This window comes from Podarcis vaucheri, assembly GCF_965113315.1.
Source record: "Podarcis vaucheri genome assembly, chromosome: 3".
Classification (NCBI taxonomy): domain Eukaryota; kingdom Metazoa; phylum Chordata; class Lepidosauria; order Squamata; family Lacertidae; genus Podarcis; species Podarcis vaucheri.
In genome coordinates, this window is record NC_138761.1 from 45,504,168 (window position 1) to 45,523,140 (window position 18,973).

An 18,973-nucleotide genomic window follows, 5' to 3' on the forward strand; every position below is an offset into this window, starting at 1 on the left:
CAGGTATTAATAGTAGACAACAAAGAAATTTTTATAAATCATATGAATTTATGTCACCATTCAAAATATCTTCCCATTCAGCTTATACTATGTAAAAACAATTTAAAACCATATTAAAAAGGTAAAGGTACCCCTGCCCGAACGGGCCAGTCTTGACAGACTCTGGGGTTTGTGCGCCCATCTCACATCTATTGGCCAGGGGCCAGCGCTGTCCGGAGACACGTCCGGGTCACGTGGCCAGCGTGACAAAGCTGCATGTGGTGAAACCTTTCAAATATTTTAATTCATTTCCATCAGCCAGTTATCCTAATAAAAATAGAGGCTTCTGCCTCTTAAGCACCTTTACTAAAATAAGTAATGAATAAAAACATTTTAGTGCCATCCTAAATGATAGTAAGGAAGGGGCTGATTGTATCTGTCAAGATGAGGAATTATTCAGAGTTAATTCAGGTCTGTATTATATTAAAGAATAATATTGCTTGTATTTTCCTTGACTTTTTAACCTCCCAAGCCCCTTTATTATTATTTCTTATTTATTAAATTTATATACCGCCCTATACCCACTGGTCTCAGGGCAATTCACAGAATAACATGAAAGCAAACATTTACTGGTAACACTTTTATTATTATTATTAATTGATACGCTGGACAACTTGACTAAAATGATTTTAGTTGTTAATACTATATCATAGTATATTTAGGGGTTTCCAGTGTGGTGTGCCCACCAGTACCTTCTATGGCACTTGCAAAAGGTGTTGATAAATATCCCCTCAAAACCCCACAATTCTGCAAGACTGTTAACTGTTCCTGTTCAGTTCCTATTTGCACTGACTCAGCCTCTCCTACATTGAGCATACCTCTCCTACATTGAGCATACCAGATCTCTAAGGATCTCCTTAACGTTAAAAAATTTCTAGCGATAACAAACGGGCTGCTCCTGACCCTAGTGGATAACTTCAAACAACATGTGAGCGCTTCAGACCAGAATACAAATCCCCTAGCCAGCCCGGATCCACCACTCCCCAGTAAACCCCGGAGGAAAAAAGCTGAGCCTAAGAGGAAGAAAAGCAAAAACATGAAAAACCTAAGGCGGCTTAAGACAACTCACCGTACCTGTAAAAAATATTGGCAGAAGCTCTTTAACCTTCTTCCATCCCTTTCTACAAGTGGAAAAAACAAATCCAAGTCGAGTGCCATCAAAGAGACACGTAAAGTAGATACTCCCATAAAAGAATCTAAATCAAGTTCTGAAGAATCAACACCGAGCTGGGACAAAGGAACTGATCCATCTGCAGTCATATCGCCCCAGAGTCCTCTCATGGCCAGCACAGAATCAGTAGACAGAGGTGAGCAGGCGACCCAAACTATCGAGGGGAACCACTCCTCTCAAGTTCGACAGATGTTGCGTCCCAAAAGAGAATGGAGTTTAGTCCTAATCCCACAAAAGCTTGTCTTTGCTAATTACCCTAAACCGCCTAGATTTTACGCAGGGTTGGACCGTACAGACCACTTTTTGTCTATTATAAGTGGCATTTTACCGGGGGTAGTAAAAGCAACTGACATAGCCGCTATAGAGTACCTACATCAAGATGATTGCTCGGTACGAGCACTGATTACTTTTTTAGATCATAATCTGGCCAGTTTCATTTTTAGAGCTAAAAACCTATTCAAAAAAGAAAGAATAGTTCTGTTAAGAATATTTGAAAATAGAGCACCTGCAACCCCTCTGATAGGGCCCAAGAGCATAGGAGTGGAAGTTCACAAAAGGGAAAAAACCAACCACCAAAACCATCGAAATAGAAAGCATAAGTTCCAGCAGGATCATCCCCACCAAACAGCACCAAATGAAAAAAAGGAAGCCTCACACCCAACTGGCGTCGAGCCTCCCACGTGGGACAGTGAGGACTCCGTTTGGGAGGAAGAACTCTCGCTGATAAAGCGATTCTGGTCACTGCATTCTCCAGCTCAAACTGAGATCCTGAAAAGATTTGATTTACTTCGAAGCAGACTAGAAAAAAAGGATGATCAAGGTGAGACAATGAAGGACCCTTATGTGCAGCCTATATCTCCCAAATGTCTGGTGGATAAGAAGACAGTGGGAGGCACCTTTAAATGTGTGGACGTGGAATTACAATCAGAGCCCCCTGTGATGTACAATAAAGTAAGACCAAAGCAAGGTGTGAAACCTCAAAGCTCCTGGCACAGCTATCTTAAATTGTCTCCGAATGAATTAGCTTCCCCCCCAACTCCAAAATCTAGCCCCAAATCACCAAGAAAAGAGGATCACTACACTCTCTCCAAGCAGCCAGCCTCGAAAAGAACCAACGGGTGTGTTTTTTTAGACACCAAAGAATTGCTGGACATGGTGGTGACATAGATCCAGCCCCCCGAAGGGCCCGGGGCCTAAAAGTGCTGTCCTGGAATATCGCGGGCTGGCACGCCAAGAAAAATAATCAACAATTTTTGTGTTACCTTAAGCAATTTGACATCATCTTCTTTCAGGAGACATGGCAGAATGACCCTATATTTCTTAATGGGTATAACTGCCACTACCTGCCTGCCTCTCCATCTCAAAGGGGCGGCAGATCTAGTGGTGGCCTAGCTTGCTTCATTTCCACGGAGCTAGCGCACTCCCTAACAGCCCTACCCAGCTGCAACTCTTTAGCAACAGCCGCCCTACTTAGCTTCAAGAGAACTATTCTCTTGCTGGTCAATGTCTATATCCCCCCAGGCCAAAAAAAACTCGTTGTTAAGGCTACATGGGCTGAGCTAGAGGCGTTTTTAGAGCCACTCGAATCTATTTACCCGTCTGCCCTGACCATTGTGTGTGGAGATTTCAACGCTCGTATAGGAACAGATGACAACAGTCTACACACTCATTTCAACCAATTTTTGGACACTGAAGAACAGACGGATATTGGCGCGACACGTCTGTCCAAAGATAGTAGAAGTAATTTCCCAGGTCTCTGCTTAGTGCAGGCTGCTAGACGGAGGGAACTGCTGATATTAAACGGCAATATAGAGGGGGACCGCCCCGGGGAATATACCCATTTCTCCAAGGCTGGGGGAAGTGTTATAGACTATATCTTAATCTCAAGATTTGCTCACAGCTTTATAAGGAAGTTTCAAGTGGGCCATAATACTCTGAGTGATCACCTACCTCTAATTTTAGAGCTTGCAGGCGGGCCTTTTGACTATTCTATTGCCGAGCCACAATATATACCTTCTGTAAATTTGGATATACCAGCCCCCAAAAGACTCAAATGGTCCCCAATATTGAATGAAAACCTAACCCTCCTTCTTCAGTCAGTGGAGTTAAAGCTTATTCGCTCCGCTATTGTATCAGGAAATTCAGCAGCTGCGATTATGGAACGCTTTAAATTACTCTTGGAAAGATTGAAACCCCATTTAACAACAGTGATACATAGCTCCGCTACAAAGAGGGCAAAGGACGGAGCTAGCTGGTTTGACCTGGAGTGCAGGCAAACAAGGAGACAAATGAGAACAGCCTACCGGAGATACAGGAAATCAGGGACTGCTCTCCTACTTAATGCTTATATTTATCTGAGACGGTCGTATAAACAATTATTAAGGAGAAAGAAACTGGAAGCTGAAAGAGCCGCATGGCACAGGTTGGTTAAGGCATCGCACGAGAAAGATACTACTTGCTTTTGGCGAACCATATCTGGTCTACTGGACCAGGAGCGCACTAATTCCATCTGTACAGTGGAACCAATGGAGTGGTTGCGCCATTTTCAATCTTTGTTCTATGACCAGGAAGCCCAACATTACAAACTATGCATTCAACTGGAGGACCTACCTCATTGGCCAGCAGTAACTCCGAAGGAAGTTGAGAACTTAATCGTACAATTAAAGAACAACAAGGCCCCAGGGAATGATTACATCCCTGCCGAACTTCTGAAGTCCAACATTGGCTGGTGGGCCCCCCTGCTGGCGTCTTTATTTTCTTGGATCGACTCAACGGGTTTACTCCCAGATGGTTGGACTGAGGCAATAATTATCCCAATCTACAAAAAAGGTCCCATGACAGATCCGGCGAGTTATAGACCAATCAGCCTTCTGCCTATACTCAGCAAACTATATGCCAAACATCTTTATACCAAGCCAACTAGCTGGCTGGAAACTGAAGCTATTCTAGCGGAAGAGCAAGCGGGTTTCAGGCAAGGCAGATCCACCATAGACCATTGCTTCACCCTAGCCTATTTAATTGACAAATATGCCAAAAAATCCCGTGGGGTGTTATATGCAGCCTTTATTGATCTAAAGGCTGCTTTCGATTCAATTCCACGTGTAAGACTCTGGGACAAATTGAGCACCTCTAGCATAGACAAAAGACTATTATTTCTGATCAGCTGTTTATACAAAGACACGGTGCTGCATGTAAGAACTTCGTTAAATGGCCATCTTATAGGACCAGTTCCTGTCAGTAAGGGGGTCAAGCAAGGCTGTATCCTGGCTCCAGTTCTATTCAACATCTACATCAATGATATGGTTAACTGTTTGTCATCTCCGGACTTCCACGCCCCCAAACTGGCTGACAAAGCAATATCAGTGCTTTTGTACGCTGACGATGCGATACTCCTATCCCGAACAAGAATAGGTTTAAATAGGCTCATAGATGAATTCTCAGCATACTGTAGAAGAGAGCAACTTGCAATAAACTATCAGAAAACCAAAATCATGGTTTTTGCAAGGAAACACAGACAGTACAGCTGGAGGATGGATAACCAGACAATTGAACAAGTCAAAGCCTTCAAATATCTGGGTATCGTTTTCCAGTCGACCGGGTCCTGGGATGTCCACCAAAAATGTGCCAAAGAAAAAGCTGCTCAAAGCATCAAGATGCTGTCCCGCTTCTTCTATACGAAGGGGGGCAGATACATCCCAGCAGCCCTTGAAGTTTATCAAGCAAAACCTCTGGCGCAGTTATTGTACGGGGCGCAAATCTGGACGGGGACCCATTGCTCCAGTCTTGAAACTGTCCAGTCCAAATTTCTAAGGCAAATACTCGGTGTCCCCCCTGTGTTCCAAACGCAGCATTGCGACTCGAGGCCTGCCTTCCATCTGTGGAAACTCGGACCTGGCAGAGAACATTTAATTATTGGCTTCGTCTTAATCTGAATCCTCCTGGTCTACTGCCGTTAGTAATGCAAGATCCTCACGAAAGCAAGTGGTTTAAAACTGTGCATAAAAAACTCCTTACATGCGGTCTGCACTCACAGTCCCTACTATCAATGGGCCTCATCAAAGCAAAGAGTCTAATAGGCCAGCGCCTGAAAGACATCGAACGACAAAACAACCTGACTATCTTAAAGAAACTGTGCCCATGGTATACCTACTTTCCCCCTTCTCATTTTGACTCTCCAGCCTCATATTTGTCTAAACTAACCATCCCAAAATACAGACGTGCCTTTACATTGGCTAGATGGGATGTTCTTCCCTCTGCTGTACTCGAAGGTCGTTACCAAAAGACCCCATTTGAAAAACGACTCTGCCCATGTGGAGATGGTAACACGGAAACAGTGTCCCACGTCCTTTTTTCTTGCCCTCTTTACAAAGACCTAAGGAATGAGATTATTACTCCACTCATTCTCTCCAACCCCGGCCGTTCAACAGACATTACACTGCATTTTCTATTATCTGATACGAACAGTCAGATAACAGAGAAGGTCGCGAGGTACATCGAGAGAGCTGTGAAATTGAGGGCCACCATCTGAGTGACAGACCCGTTCACCCGACGGACCTCCTTTTGTCTGTTCTTTTCTTCCTTTTATCCCTATTCTCATTTTTAACTTTTGTACAGCTGTGGCCTGTTGGCTTTGCTAATAAAGTTTTGATTTGATTTGATTTGATTTGGTGTTGATAAATATCCCCTCAAAACCCCACAATTCTGCAAGACTGTTAACTGTTCCTGTTCAGTTCCTATTTGCACTGACTCAGCCTCTCCTACATTGAGCATACCTCCTTAAATGTGCCCATATTTTGTTGGATACCAGGATTGAACATCTATTCTCCCATCCATTTTAATATCTTAATATCATTGATTGTTGTACATAGTTATGGTTATACATTAGCTTTGTCACATATTTCTATGTCTAAGACCAGTGATTTTTGTAGCAGATGGTACTCTTATGTGAAGAACATAATCAGATTATGAAACAAAGAAAGACAAGTGCTCTGTTCCAAGGAATAAATCTGTACAGGAAACAAAGTATTTATTTAAGTTAAATAAAAAATTGTTTTATCATCATTAATCTGATTTTACTTCAAGCTTTTCCTTTCAAACGCGTTTTTAAGTATCAAGAATCCCCCCCCCCATTCTTTTGCCTATTGTGGCATCAAATAGTGCATAGGAGATCAGGTGGTTCTGCCATGCTTGTGGCATTGGAGCAAAGAGACAAGCCACCCCTGAACCATGTGTGAGTCCACCAACAGCTGTTGGTTCTGTTGTGTTTGCATCTGCATTATATTTTTGGTACAATGGAGCCATGTGGACATGGTGCTGTATTTCAGTGGGCATTATTACTAACTTAAGTCCATTGATTTTAGTGGGTCTACCCTGAGTATGGACATGGGTGGCGCTGTGCTCTAAACCACTGAGCCTAGGGCTTGCCGATCGGAAAGTCAGTGGTTCAAATTCCCGCGACAGGGTGAGCTCCCGTTGTTCGGTCCCAGCTCCTGCCCACCAAGCAGTTCAAAAGTGCAAGTAGATAAATAGGTACCGCTCCGGCGGGAAAGTAAGCAGTGTTTCCGTGCGCTGCTCTGGTTCACCAGAAGCGGCATAGCCATGCTGGCCACATGACCCAGAAGCTGTCTGCGGGAAAAAAGCCAGCTCCCTCAGCCTATAGCGTGAGATGAGCGCGCAACCCCAGAATCATCCGCGACTGGACCTAATGGTCAGGGGTACCTTTACCTTTCACCCTGAGTATAGCTTAGTGAGACCCATGTTATTGAGAAATCAATTACATGGTAGTGATAAATGATGATAGAAGTTGCAGTCCAATAACTTCTGTAGGGCACCATCTTGGGTTCCTTTGCCCTAGGCTGTTCAGCTGCTTGGAAAATTTCTGAGCCCTACTGATGAGAGCTCTTTAGCTGCAGGAAAAATAAACAAAGAGATGAACTTTCCAAAAGCCCACAGGGACAGAACTTAACAAAACCTTATGAAGCATTCATAGAATACAAGGGGTAGCTTTAACTACTATGCGTTCTTAATGTGTGTTTTAGTGAGATATTTCTCTTTAAACAAAAAAAAAAGTCGATTAAACTTGAGGATATACATTCGGAAACAAAATAGTGGATAGCTGTCTGTTTAGGGTTCTTTGTAGGCATACAAAATTCCTGACACTCTAGGTGGCACTGTTGCACTATAGCAGATCAAAGGAGTTTGTTACACCTGGCATTCCAGTTACTAAGGTTCCAAACAATAGTTAACTTTCAAATATTTGGAAAGCTATCATTTATGCCCAACCTATAACTAAAACGTCCCAAGTTCCACCCAAGATGGTCAGGTGCAAAAAAGGACAGGCTCCTACAACTTGGTTTTGTAGAAAAGGTGATTTGAGCTCACGACAAGCTACAACTTGCTGAAATTTCCTCTTCATTACAAATATTAAAGATTCAGTAACACTGTTCTCTTTCCCGCCTAGCCACCAACAGGGAGACATATTTTAATCAATCCTTAGTTGCCAAAGCTGTCCCCCTTCCTTTTTTTGAAGCTTTTTCTTCAATGAGATTATTCCATAATAAAATCCCTCTTTCTGTTGTGAAACTTCTTATAGCAGACAAGGTTTGTGTACTGATGTTTTGCTTTTCTAAGGCCTTGTTTAGATTGCTAAAATTTTATTTTTGTTCTCTTATAACAGATAAAACAAACAATTTGCAAACTCTGTACTCAAAATAAACAAGTTGATTGTTGGCATTATGCTGCAGTCTGTGACTGGCATGGTATATGATCAGCAGACCATGTACATTCAGAAAATCTGCCCATGTGGAGCTTCAGAGCCAGCAGCATTATGGTGTTAAAGAAAGCTTAGTGAGCTGTCGTATTTCTGTGTCCCTTGGCTCCTCTGCAGTTCATAATCATTTTTAAACTGGCATCAACAACAATCAGTCAAAGCTAATAATTATTCTTATGTGTAATGTATAGTCACTTATGGAATATAGGATCACTGACATTTTATACATGGGCACATCTCCCGCGTGCAAACAACTGTCCATACATATCGGTCGTTCTTGAAACAAACAAGGGAGCTAAAAATGTGACCTTACAACAGAGGGCTTTTTTCTGTTTGGAACTTCATCCATGTGATCTATACACTTGTGCCTTTTTCTTGGTAACTGTGGTGTTTCATGGCAGGACAGTAGCATTTTAATGAATACAACATCTGCAAGGTGTAAATCCTATTAATTCCTAGTCTTGTGCTCCATACAGACAATGAATGATTTTGATTACTTAAAACTACTTGGCAAAGGCACGTTTGGCAAAGTTATTCTGGTTCGAGAGAAGGCAAGTGGAAAATATTATGCTATGAAGATTTTGAAAAAGGAAGTTATTATTGCAAAGGTACACTTCTATATTTAATACACTATTACTTATAAATATACCTATGTGCTGAAAATAGCTTAATTTGAGACTGTTGGTGATGACCCAAGTGGGCTGGGTAACCTCACTCTTTGTGGGATGGAGGTAAAGAACTCAGGGTGGCAGGAGCAGTCCCCTCAGTTTTTTCTCTCCTGCCTGACAGATCCGATCGTTTTCTCCTGGCTCTCACTGATCTTCCTTTCAGCTAAGTTCTTCTACTTTCAAATATTCATTATTTTTCTGGTGTTTTCCAGTTCCCTCCTAGTCCTCTTTCACTTTCCTGTTGTGTTTGATTTCTGACTTTACTCAGTTTTTACTCAGTTTTTTTCCTTCCTCTGCTACAAATCTTGTTTGTATAGACCTTATCTATAACACAAATCTTGAAAGTTGTCTGCCTGCTGACATAACAGTAGAATTACTTAGAACAAATTAACAAGTGGTTGAAGCAATCATGATTTGTTAATAGTTTGCAGCAATTTTCACCAATCCAGGTTGCCCACATGATGCTGCATCCATTTTTTTTTGTTTTTTAGGAGTGACCAAACCATTAGTTAGCATATGAAGCACCCTGAAAAGCTTAAAATTGTGGGTACAGTTAAGTGATTTGCAGAAGCTGTTGTGCTTAAGAAGTGATGGTGGCTGATGGACTCCATATCTGGGTGGGGGTACCTTGGGGGTTAGAGAGGTTGCATAGATATTGAGGACAAATACTTAGCACCTAAATAAACTTAAAAGCATTCCTATTGTCACAGTTGTGTCTTCTAATAGGAAAAAAAGTTGTGTGGCCTTTGCCCGTTCTGGTTTTCCCCCCATCCTCATACCTTGCAAAGATGCTGTGGGCACTTAAGTATTGTAGTTGCACAAATATATTTGTTTCAAATATTCGTTACTACAATTACATTTTTTTTTACCTTTTAGGATGAAGTGGCTCACACACTTACAGAAAGCAGAGTACTGAAAAACACTAGACATCCTTTTTTGACGGTGAGTATAAATTATGATTTTAAGTGTAAAGCTATATGAGAGGGAAAAGTTACAGGTTCCTGTCATCAGTATAGTACTGTTTCAATCCCTTCTTTGGGGTCATGTTTGACTTTTGCATGAGATATTAGAACATGGTTCATCTCTTAAACTTGCTGTTTCAGAGACAGCGAAAGCAACATTTGCGTTGCAGTTCATCTTACGTCAGATTTGAAATCAGTCTTCATACCACTGGGAGGAATGAGTAAATATTGTAGAACAGAACCTTGTCTTCTCTGCCAACTTCCTATTTGACTTTTGTTTTGATTCTTAGGGGTAGAAGGAAGTGATATATTCAGACCCATCTTTCTGTTTTACTGTCCACCAGGTTTGTCAGCCTCTTGTACTTACAGTATAAGAGAAGAGTTTTTTCAAAGATGATGTTTCTCATATTTGTGTCAGATGAATTCCTCTTTTCAGTGCTAGATGGTGTTTCCACTACCTAATTTTTCACAAGTTTATCTTCAGTATTGGTAAATATAGAAGCTGTTAAAATATTCATATCATTTAAAAATTAATTCCGTTCTGAAGAATTTCCAGGCTTGTATAGGTAGTGACTCTATTCTATCTAGAAAGTCTTTCTCTAAGTAACAAATAATAGCCACCAGTTAATGCCAGCCAGTATTCTAAAAGATCTGTGTAAACAGGACATATACAGAACCCTGATAAATGCAGCCAGAAAGTACTCTGGAGCCTGATGATTTGCCATGTTGATGTCAGTTCCTTTGGTAAACCCATCCATTGCCAGGACCCAAGACATTTTTGGTCTTGAAGTATTTGCATCACCAGCTATGTTTTGAAGATTTGCCAATTACCGGTGTTAATGTCCACATGATGGTGCTGGACTAAACAGATGGAGGACATCAGCTCTTATCAACTTCATAAACTGTGACATGTTTATTTAAAAAGGAAATAGAAGCAATAATGGGACCTTCCTCTACATCCTGATATATGTTTGGGTTGCTTCTGTTTGATCTTATAATACATTAATATTGCAGTAGTCACAAGAACTATAAATTATGAGATAGGATTTAGAATGTACAAATTACAAATTACCATTTCCCCCATCATTCTTTAAATGCTTCAAAGGGTAATCAGTTGTGCTACTTTTTTTCCTTTGTTCCCAACTCATTCATCTAACTTATCCTAAGCTGTAAGGAAGTTTGTGGTGCAAAAACTATAAATACTGTCTTTGTACTTGAGAAATTTTCATGTTACAAAAAACCCCCCACCGTGCTTCTGTAGTGGCTTCTAATTTTTGTGGAACTCTTCCTATTTGGTCACTTCTGGTGTTTTAGGATTAGTATTTAGGAAAACACCCATCTGTTTTCAATAGATCTTTGAGTTCCAGTGGATGTTGTATTGGATGAATGCTGCTTTTGAACCTGTTGTGGTGGCAGTTTTAACTGTAAGATTGTTTTAATAGATTTGTGGAGTGAGATGGGACATGTGTTTGTTTTATTATTTTTAACCTGATTGTAGCCTCTTTTGATAGAAATAAAAGAAAAGCAGAATATAAATGTATCAAAATAAAAAAATAAATATACAGACTTGGTTAGATATTGATATTCAGATGCGAATGTTTGGAATCTTTCATTAATTCTATGACGATTAAAAATATATATTGTCCCAATTCTTGGATTTGCAGTCATAACTGCTCACATCATATATAGGTATTTGTCAGCATGTGGTATAGATCTTGAGGATTTAATTGGTTTGCATACTGATTGAACTTGCTTTCAGTTGAATACTCTTTCTTGCCAAAAGATATTATGCTTTTATGCACCTTATTTCTCCAGTCCTATGCTTATTGAGGTAGATACCCACCACCATATAAGCAGACATGCCTTTCCCCTCCCCCGCTGCAGTCCCCACCACAATTTGCTTCAGAGAGCCCTCCAACACTCTGGAGTACATGGGGAGACTTGGGGGGGGGGAAGAGGAACAGCAAGTCCCATTGTGCTTGTGAAAGTTCATTCCACTGACATCATTGAACATCTTATTTGGAATAAGTCCTTGATCACAGTGTGGCTTACTTCTTAGCAGAAAGGTATCCAGTTGTGCTGCACATTAATTAAATAAAAAAGATGCAACTAAATGTTATGAAAGCTATTCATAACTGCATTTTTTGTTTGTTTTTTCTTTAAGTCTTTGAAATACTCATTCCAGACAAAGGACCGTTTGTGTTTTGTGATGGAATACGTCAATGGAGGAGAGGTAAGTCAGACAATGTGGTTTGTGGTGCTGTTCTGATCCACACACACCCTTGAATTAAAGATCTTCATTTTTTTCTTTTTTCATGTATTCCTTTGTTAAAACCACGAAAACATTAGTTTTAGCTGCTAGGCATGATGGCTCTTTTATATCCAGTATCAGAGGCAGTATATCTCTGAATGTCAGTTGCTGGAGATCATGTTTCTGTTCAGTGTCCTGTTTATTGTCTTCTCATAGGCCACCACAAGAACAGAATGCTAGGTGAACCTTTGGTGTGATTCAGCAGGGCTCTTCTTGTCCTCTTAGTTCATTAGAAGTTTAAAGTGGGGATCCAGGCCCCTCCCTGGCCAAGTGCACTTCTTCTTATGCCAGAGTTTTTCAAAAATAAATAGTGTCTTGAATTATTGCTAAATGGCAAAAAAAAAGTTGTTACAAATTTTTCTTTCTTGCATCTCATTGGCCAAGTCTAAAAAAATATTGAGCTTCTGAAGATTGCTTTTGGAAATAATAAAACATCACTTTGCTTCTTTTCATACTTTACTTTTGATTTTCCTCAACTTTGTCAGACAGTTTTCCACCACTTTAGGCGTAGATGCTTCTCTTAAAGTAAATATTTTGTCTCTGTGTGAGGAGAGTGATTGTTAGTTGTTTGTACTAGAAATAGTCTACTTGCAGACAGGAATCAACTGTCAGAACGTGAAATTTCATCTGGAGGAAACTTGCAAGTTTCAGTCTTCAGTTTCTGGCTCTTACTTCCGTACCCATCACTCCCTTCAATGCTCTACAATAGAATATAGTGAAGTTGGTTTTGCTAACCCTAGGTATTGTAAACTAGGGCTAGTGTTGGTGCAGATACAATGCTATACCGGAATTGCATTGTCTGAAAGAAAATTTTAACTTCATGTGATTAGTCAGATGAAAATAGTTTCTGAGTGTTCCTGGGAACTTTTTTATAGCCATGCTTAAGAAATAATTTACTGTACCTGCAATATACCATAGCAGAGCTTTCCAGACTTTTCAAGTTGGTGACGCACTTTTTGAACATGCATCATTTTGCGACATAGAAATTCAGTTTTACTAGCAAACTGGAGGTTAAATTTGTGTGACGCACCTACACACTGCAGCCAACACACTAACATGTCATGACACACAGTTTGGAAAGCTCTGTACTGTAGTACCTTGCAGTTGTGTGTATGAATAGTAAACAGTCCCAATGACTTCATTGCTAAAAAATAAAAATAAAAAATGGAGGGAGGGGACAGGGGAAGAAAAAAATTAGAGAATGATGATGATGCACTTTTTTCCTCTGGTAACTGAAGGTTAAATGGGTAGCAAGCAGAATGCCTTAAACAAGATTGGTATATTGATTAAAATGCTGATTTAACAGCTCGTTTTTTCCCCTTGGAAACCTGGAAAAGATAAGCCAGCTGCTGTCTAAGAGTGCTGAGTGTCCACTGAGAGTACACTATCTATCATCACAATATGGTGATGAGAGGTGTTTTATGTTTCTGTTAATTTCCCCCACTAAATCAGTAATTATTGCAATCCTGTCCCTGCTGTTTACCCTGCAGCTGTTTTTCCATTTGTCGAGAGAGCGGGTGTTCTCTGAGGATCGCACACGCTTCTATGGTGCAGAAATTGTTTCTGCTTTGGACTATCTGCATTCTGGAAAGATTGTGTACCGTGATCTCAAGGTAAAAAAAGAGAAGTAATCAAAATGTTGTTTTTGAAAAGACTATTGGGACAAACACAAAGTAATTATAAAGTTACACTGTTTTGAGGAAAGTAACTAGCCGAGGAAAAAAAGTGCACTGTAGATTGAAGTTCAGCAAAATACCCAACGCCCAATTTCAATCTATTATATCTGTATTCTGTTATTTATTTAAGCAATTTATATGGAAGGTTGGTCCTTGTTATGTGAATGAAGATGAATATGTATGTTGTGTACTTGGCTGGAATGAGGTGATTCATCATGTGAATGTTCATATAAGTAAAAAAGGCCCCCCCACAGCCACAAAATCTTGTAGTGCAGCAGAACCCTTGGTGCCTTATGTTCGTGAGTTAGCTTCTCCGAGAAAACAATATACAGTTTTTTTATTCCACATGTCCAGTGTAATATTCAATGCATCCTTCAGCCTTCGGTTATAGATAGGTAGTCTTGTGAGTAGGAGGAATATAATTAAAGAATTGAACAGTAGGGTGTAACTGGGTCTTTAGTTGCCTGTTTACCAATTATGGATGTAATGTTCCTCAACCCTTGATCCCAGAAACCAGAATCAAAATGACAGTCCCACCCAAACATATGCCAGTAAGTGCCCATATTAGAGTGGTCCCACCAACAGCTATTAGATCCTAGACCCAAGATACGAGCAATCCTAGCTGGTGTGTCAAACTACACTGGTGCACCACTTTGAGAGTGTTCTCCTGTGCGTTGGCAGAAACTGAGGAGAAGAGGCTCAATAGACCAGATTATCACTGAAGTATTTTCATGGAAGCACAGAACTTAGCAGAGAAGAAGCAACATAAGGGCAATTCTATGCAGGACTTAGGCTGGGTAGTGCAAGAGGGCTAAGCTTAGATGTTGCCTGTTATATAGGAACTGGAGCTCTGTTTCAGAAACTGGTTCTGTCTTCACTGAGAGGAGGCTCTTCATTTAAAGGGCCCCAGTCTTCTCCAACAAACTTTCACTCCAATGGGGTAGTGATGAGTAGAATCACTGAGCCAAAGGAGAGTAACACAAGAGTGACATCCACACCATACATTTAAAGCACTTAACTTTCTCCAAAGGATCCTGCGAACTGTATTCTACCCCTCATAGAGCTACAATTCCAAGCACTCTTAACAAACTACAGTTTCCAGGATTCTTTGGGGGAAGCCATATGCTTAAAATATGTGGTGTGGATGTGACCAGCATCTTTAGACCAAGGGGGTACTGACTTCATAGGGTCTTGTTGAAGTGCTTCCAGTAGGTAAACTATATGTATATTAGATATGCTCCAAATCTCAAGTTCTGGCAAGGGGTAACAATATTACTGATCCATGTTGGCACTACAGTCTGCCACTGCTAAGATTAGGTGGATTTCTGAACTCACAGAAGGAAGTATCTGAAAATCTGGAACTCTAGTTTGGGTGTGCTGATACTTCCATGAAATTCTTTTATGAGTTTGCCCATCCTTCTATGCTAATATTCATTTCCAAATATTGTAGTATAGTAGATCTTGTTTGGCAGAGCATCACAAGAATCCTTATTCACAGATTGGCAAGAGCAATGACATCTGTAATCTCGTTAATTGGCAGATCTCATTTCTCCCCTACTGTTCATAATACAGCAAAGAGTTTTGCATCACAATGAATATACCGTAGTTATTTCATATAATCAGACTTGATTTTTTCCTTTAAATTTATAACACAATCTTAGTTATAAGGACTGTGCATCTTTCAAGTACTTACCCAGAGTGATATGAGTGTACCAGGAAGAGGTTCATCATCACAACTGGTGTTTGGAGAATGTCATATACCATCGTCCCTCTTCCCGTTTTGTAGGATGTTTTCTAAGAATGTGAATCTGGTAGTCTGTGCTCTAGTTTCCATTTTATTTTTATGCCTTTTTAAAAACAGCCTGTGAAAGGTTTTGGTAGGTTTCATGTGACATTGAAGGAATAAGGAATAAGTTAATTTTCTCACTGGTACATGGAGGGCAGTCCTGTTCCTTGGGATGGTCCCTCTTTCTTGCTGTGGCAAGCAGGATCCAGAATCTTATTTCCTTCTCACCCAGGGGAATGGGCCATCCAATTCACCAGATTGGTCCTGCCTGTTGCTTTGATTGGCTGTGTCCTTAAGGACCTAGTAATATTGGGGGTTCTTTCTTTCTTTCTTTCTTTCTTTCTTTCTTTCTTTCTTTCTTTCTTTCTTTTCTGTACCCCTTCTTCCTACCTCCAGCCTCTCTCTTTTTTTGGTTCCTAAACTCCAATTTCCTACTTCCCTGCTGCTCCCCTCTCCCCTGTTTCCCTTCTACCCACCTAGAAGCCCTAGCCAGCAGGAAGCAACTAGCTGTAGGTAGTGTGGGGGTACCACCCACACACCCCTTACTCATGTTTGGTGCGGAATGGCTGCAGGAGGGTGGTGGGGGGACAAAGCTTTTGGAAAGAGGAAAGGTGGCTGCTTCGTCACTTGGTGCTTCAGTGCCCCCTTGCAGAAATGATTACAGAGCAGCTGCCAGGAAGGCATCTGGGAGCATGGAGCAGTGATGGGTCCTTCTTAGTGCTTTAGCATACCTTTTCTTAAAGCAGTGGAAGGGCAGCTGACCTTCATGCAGCAGAAGGCCTGCAATGGTGTCCAAAGCTCCAGCTGCACCAAGCAATCCCCTCTCCCATCACATGGATGCTATCAATTTGAGAGCTCCACAGCCGTGAGTGGAGCATTGCATTCAGAGCACAGCCATGTGTACAAGCTCTCTTTGTGATGTTTAGTGGGGGTTCATTGGGTAACCAGGTGACCACATTCACCATTTCCTATTGGATGAAAGAGGCTACTGTCCACTCATATTGGGCTGTGGGGAAATCACCTGGAGAAGAAGGTAGCAGCTCATTCTCTATGTCAGCACATTCTCTATAAGGGCACAGAATTGTAGAGTTTGAAGGGACTCCAAGGGTCCAACCCCCTGCAGTGTAGGAACTCAGCTAAAGCATCCATAACAGATTGCCACCCAACCTCTGTTTAAAGATCTCCAAGGAAGGAGAGTTCACAACCTCCCAAGGGAGACCCTTCCACTGTCAAACAGCTCTTACTGTCAGAAAGTTTTTCCTGATGCTTCGTTGGAATGTCCTTTCTTGTAACTTGAAGCCATTGGTTCAAGTCCTACCTTCCAGAGCAGGAGAAAACAAGCTTGCTCCATCTTTCATGTGACAGCCCTTTAGATATTTGAAGATTGCTATCATATCTCCTCTCAGTCTCCTCTTTTCCAGGCTAAACATACCCAGCTCCTTCAAGCGCTCCTCATAAGGCTTGGCTTCTAGACCCTTGATCATCCTAGTTGCCCTCCTCTGCATATGTTCCATCTTGTCAACATCCTTAAATTTTGGCACCCAGAATTGGACACACTATTCCAGGTTTGGTCTGAACAAGGCAGAATAGAGTGGTACTATTACTTCCCTTGATCTAGACACTATACTTCTGTTGATGCAACCTAGAATAGCATTTGCCTTCTTTTTTTTTTGCTGCTGCATCACACTGTTGACTCATGTTAAGCTGGTGGTCCACCAAGACCTCTAGATCCTTTTCACATGTACTGCTAGTAAGCTAGCTGTCCCCCATCCTGTATTTGTGCATCTGGTTCTTGCTGCCTAAGTGCAGAACCTTACATTTGTTCCTATTGAAATTCATTTTGATGGCTTGCGCCCAGTTCTCTATCTCAGAGATATGTAGGGTGACTATATGGGTGTCTCTCTACACTTTTGCTGAGCATTACAGAATTGATGCCTTTTGACTCCCATTGTTTACAGTTGATGTTTATCCTATAGTGGGGTGTTTCATAGCAGGTAGAGGGTCTTTCTCACTCTGCTAGTTGGCCTGGTGGTTGAGGATTCTGGATCCAGAAGGAGGAACCATTCCAAGGAATAGGACTGCCTTCCATTTTCCACTGGGAGCAAAAGGTCACACAGGAAGCAAACGTCTGTTTTCTAGAACAGGCAAGAGGTAGGAAGCCTCCACCCTGTGGGCCTAATTAGGCCCATCGGGCTTCCCCATTTGGCCCACAATGTCATCCCTGACATGCCAAACCATACCCACATTCCCAACATCTGCTGTACATTGCCTAGAGACTACTGTAGTTAAACAGTATATAATTTTGTTTTAATAATAATGTAATATATGATGTCAAAAAACCTGGCTCAGCCAAAAGGGGGTTTGCAGGAACAGCTCATTGGTGGTGCCTGCAAATCCCTGGGCAATGTCCTGGGCAACATAGTGCTTTAAAAGGGGCTTCTGAAGAGTCCTCGGTGCTGGGAGATCACTTGGTGACATTGGGGGATCGGCAGGTGGATGACTGCACCCACCTGAAAAGCTTGGCCTGCCAGGGGTGAGGCAGATAAGAGTCTGATCTGCTGGCCAGATCCAGTTCCCCATTCCTGTTCTAGAATCTAGCAGGTTTATAGATTTCGTTTTATGCTACTAGCATGATGTGATCACATATCCTTCCATAATTATATATGATTTCTGCACAGTTCAGAATACTATTATTTGGCTAAGTGACACAAGATATTTTGTCCGTATTTTCTATCACTGTAATGGGCAAATTGGATCAGATTGCCAGATCAGCATAGATAAACATCATATGTTGCATTTCTACTCAGAAGTAGGTCATTTTGAGTTCAATGAGAGCTACTTCTATGTAGCTGTATAGAGGAGCAAATAGGAATAATTTTTTTTATCTGTACATGGCAAAGTAAACAGTTGATGCATATAAGAGTTATATGTATCACGTGTGGTCTTCGCATATTCACACTCCCATCCAGGCTTACGCTGATGTCTCTGAATGCTTGTGGAGTGCTCTTGAGGAATCGCAAACAGGCAAGCAAGCAGCAGTTGTCTTACAATTTGGCCCACCAAAATGAGCAGCTGGCATTAAATTTAACTGTGTTGTCTCACTTTTGCCTTGCAGCAAATGAAGTGGTTCACAAGGTCCTGCTGATCACCCTTGATGGAATGAAAAGATCATAGGCCACTACTTTCAGTGTCTCTCTCTCTCCCCCCTTTGCTTCTAGAGCTCATTTCATATTTGATTCTCTAATTACAATTGCAAATAGTATGCAAAGTGAGTTTAGATCTGGTTATCTGAACTAGGAATATAAATTATTATATTATAAAAATACTATAATCAGAATGGCGATCATCCTGTGACGCTGTAAATGATACTTACAGGACCAAACTAGACAAGACACAAAGGATCTGTGATCAAATTTCCTGCTGTTTCTATTTCTCCCTCCCTTTAAACTAGCTTTGGGAAGCATCTAATTTGCCACCGGAAACTATTATTTGACTCTTTGGCAAATAGTATTGTGTATGTGTGGGAATAGGATTAAGAAAATGTTACAGGGGCAAAGGGTTAAACATTATTGACCCAGCACTGTGGGCTCC

General features: G+C 41.2%; 1 protein-coding gene and 1 long non-coding RNA gene across 10 annotated transcripts in view; one reads left to right on the top strand and one right to left on the bottom strand.

The window, feature by feature from the left end:
• The window catches only part of AKT3 (AKT serine/threonine kinase 3), a 115,616-nt gene that overhangs the window by 66,827 nt on the left and 29,816 nt on the right, over positions 1 to 18,973 (top strand). For all 6 annotated transcript variants that reach the window (XR_014217442.1, XR_014217443.1, XM_082215061.1 and 3 more), the window contains exons 6-9: positions 8,456 to 8,587; positions 9,524 to 9,589; positions 11,774 to 11,842; positions 13,411 to 13,533. Coding sequence is in view for 4 of the 6 variants with exons in the window: in XM_082215061.1 (XP_082071187.1) it covers positions 8,456 to 8,587; positions 9,524 to 9,589; positions 11,774 to 11,842; positions 13,411 to 13,533 (390 nt within the window). In the remaining 2 variants the exon portion in view is untranslated. The remainder of the gene's footprint in view (positions 1 to 8,455; positions 8,588 to 9,523; positions 9,590 to 11,773; positions 11,843 to 13,410; positions 13,534 to 18,973) is intronic.
• On the bottom strand, positions 6,908 to 18,761 carry LOC309528008. 4 transcript variants are annotated; one of them, XR_014217459.1, is made up of 5 exons: positions 16,114 to 18,761; positions 15,290 to 15,458; positions 9,977 to 10,067; positions 8,629 to 9,000; positions 6,908 to 7,116 (listed from the first exon to the last, which is right to left on the bottom strand). It is a non-coding gene; the product is annotated as an uncharacterized lncRNA (long non-coding RNA). The 4 variants fall into 4 exon arrangements; XR_014217460.1 differs by having other exon boundaries at positions 8,629 to 9,003; XR_014217461.1 differs by lacking the exon at positions 8,629 to 9,000 and having other exon boundaries at positions 6,922 to 7,116.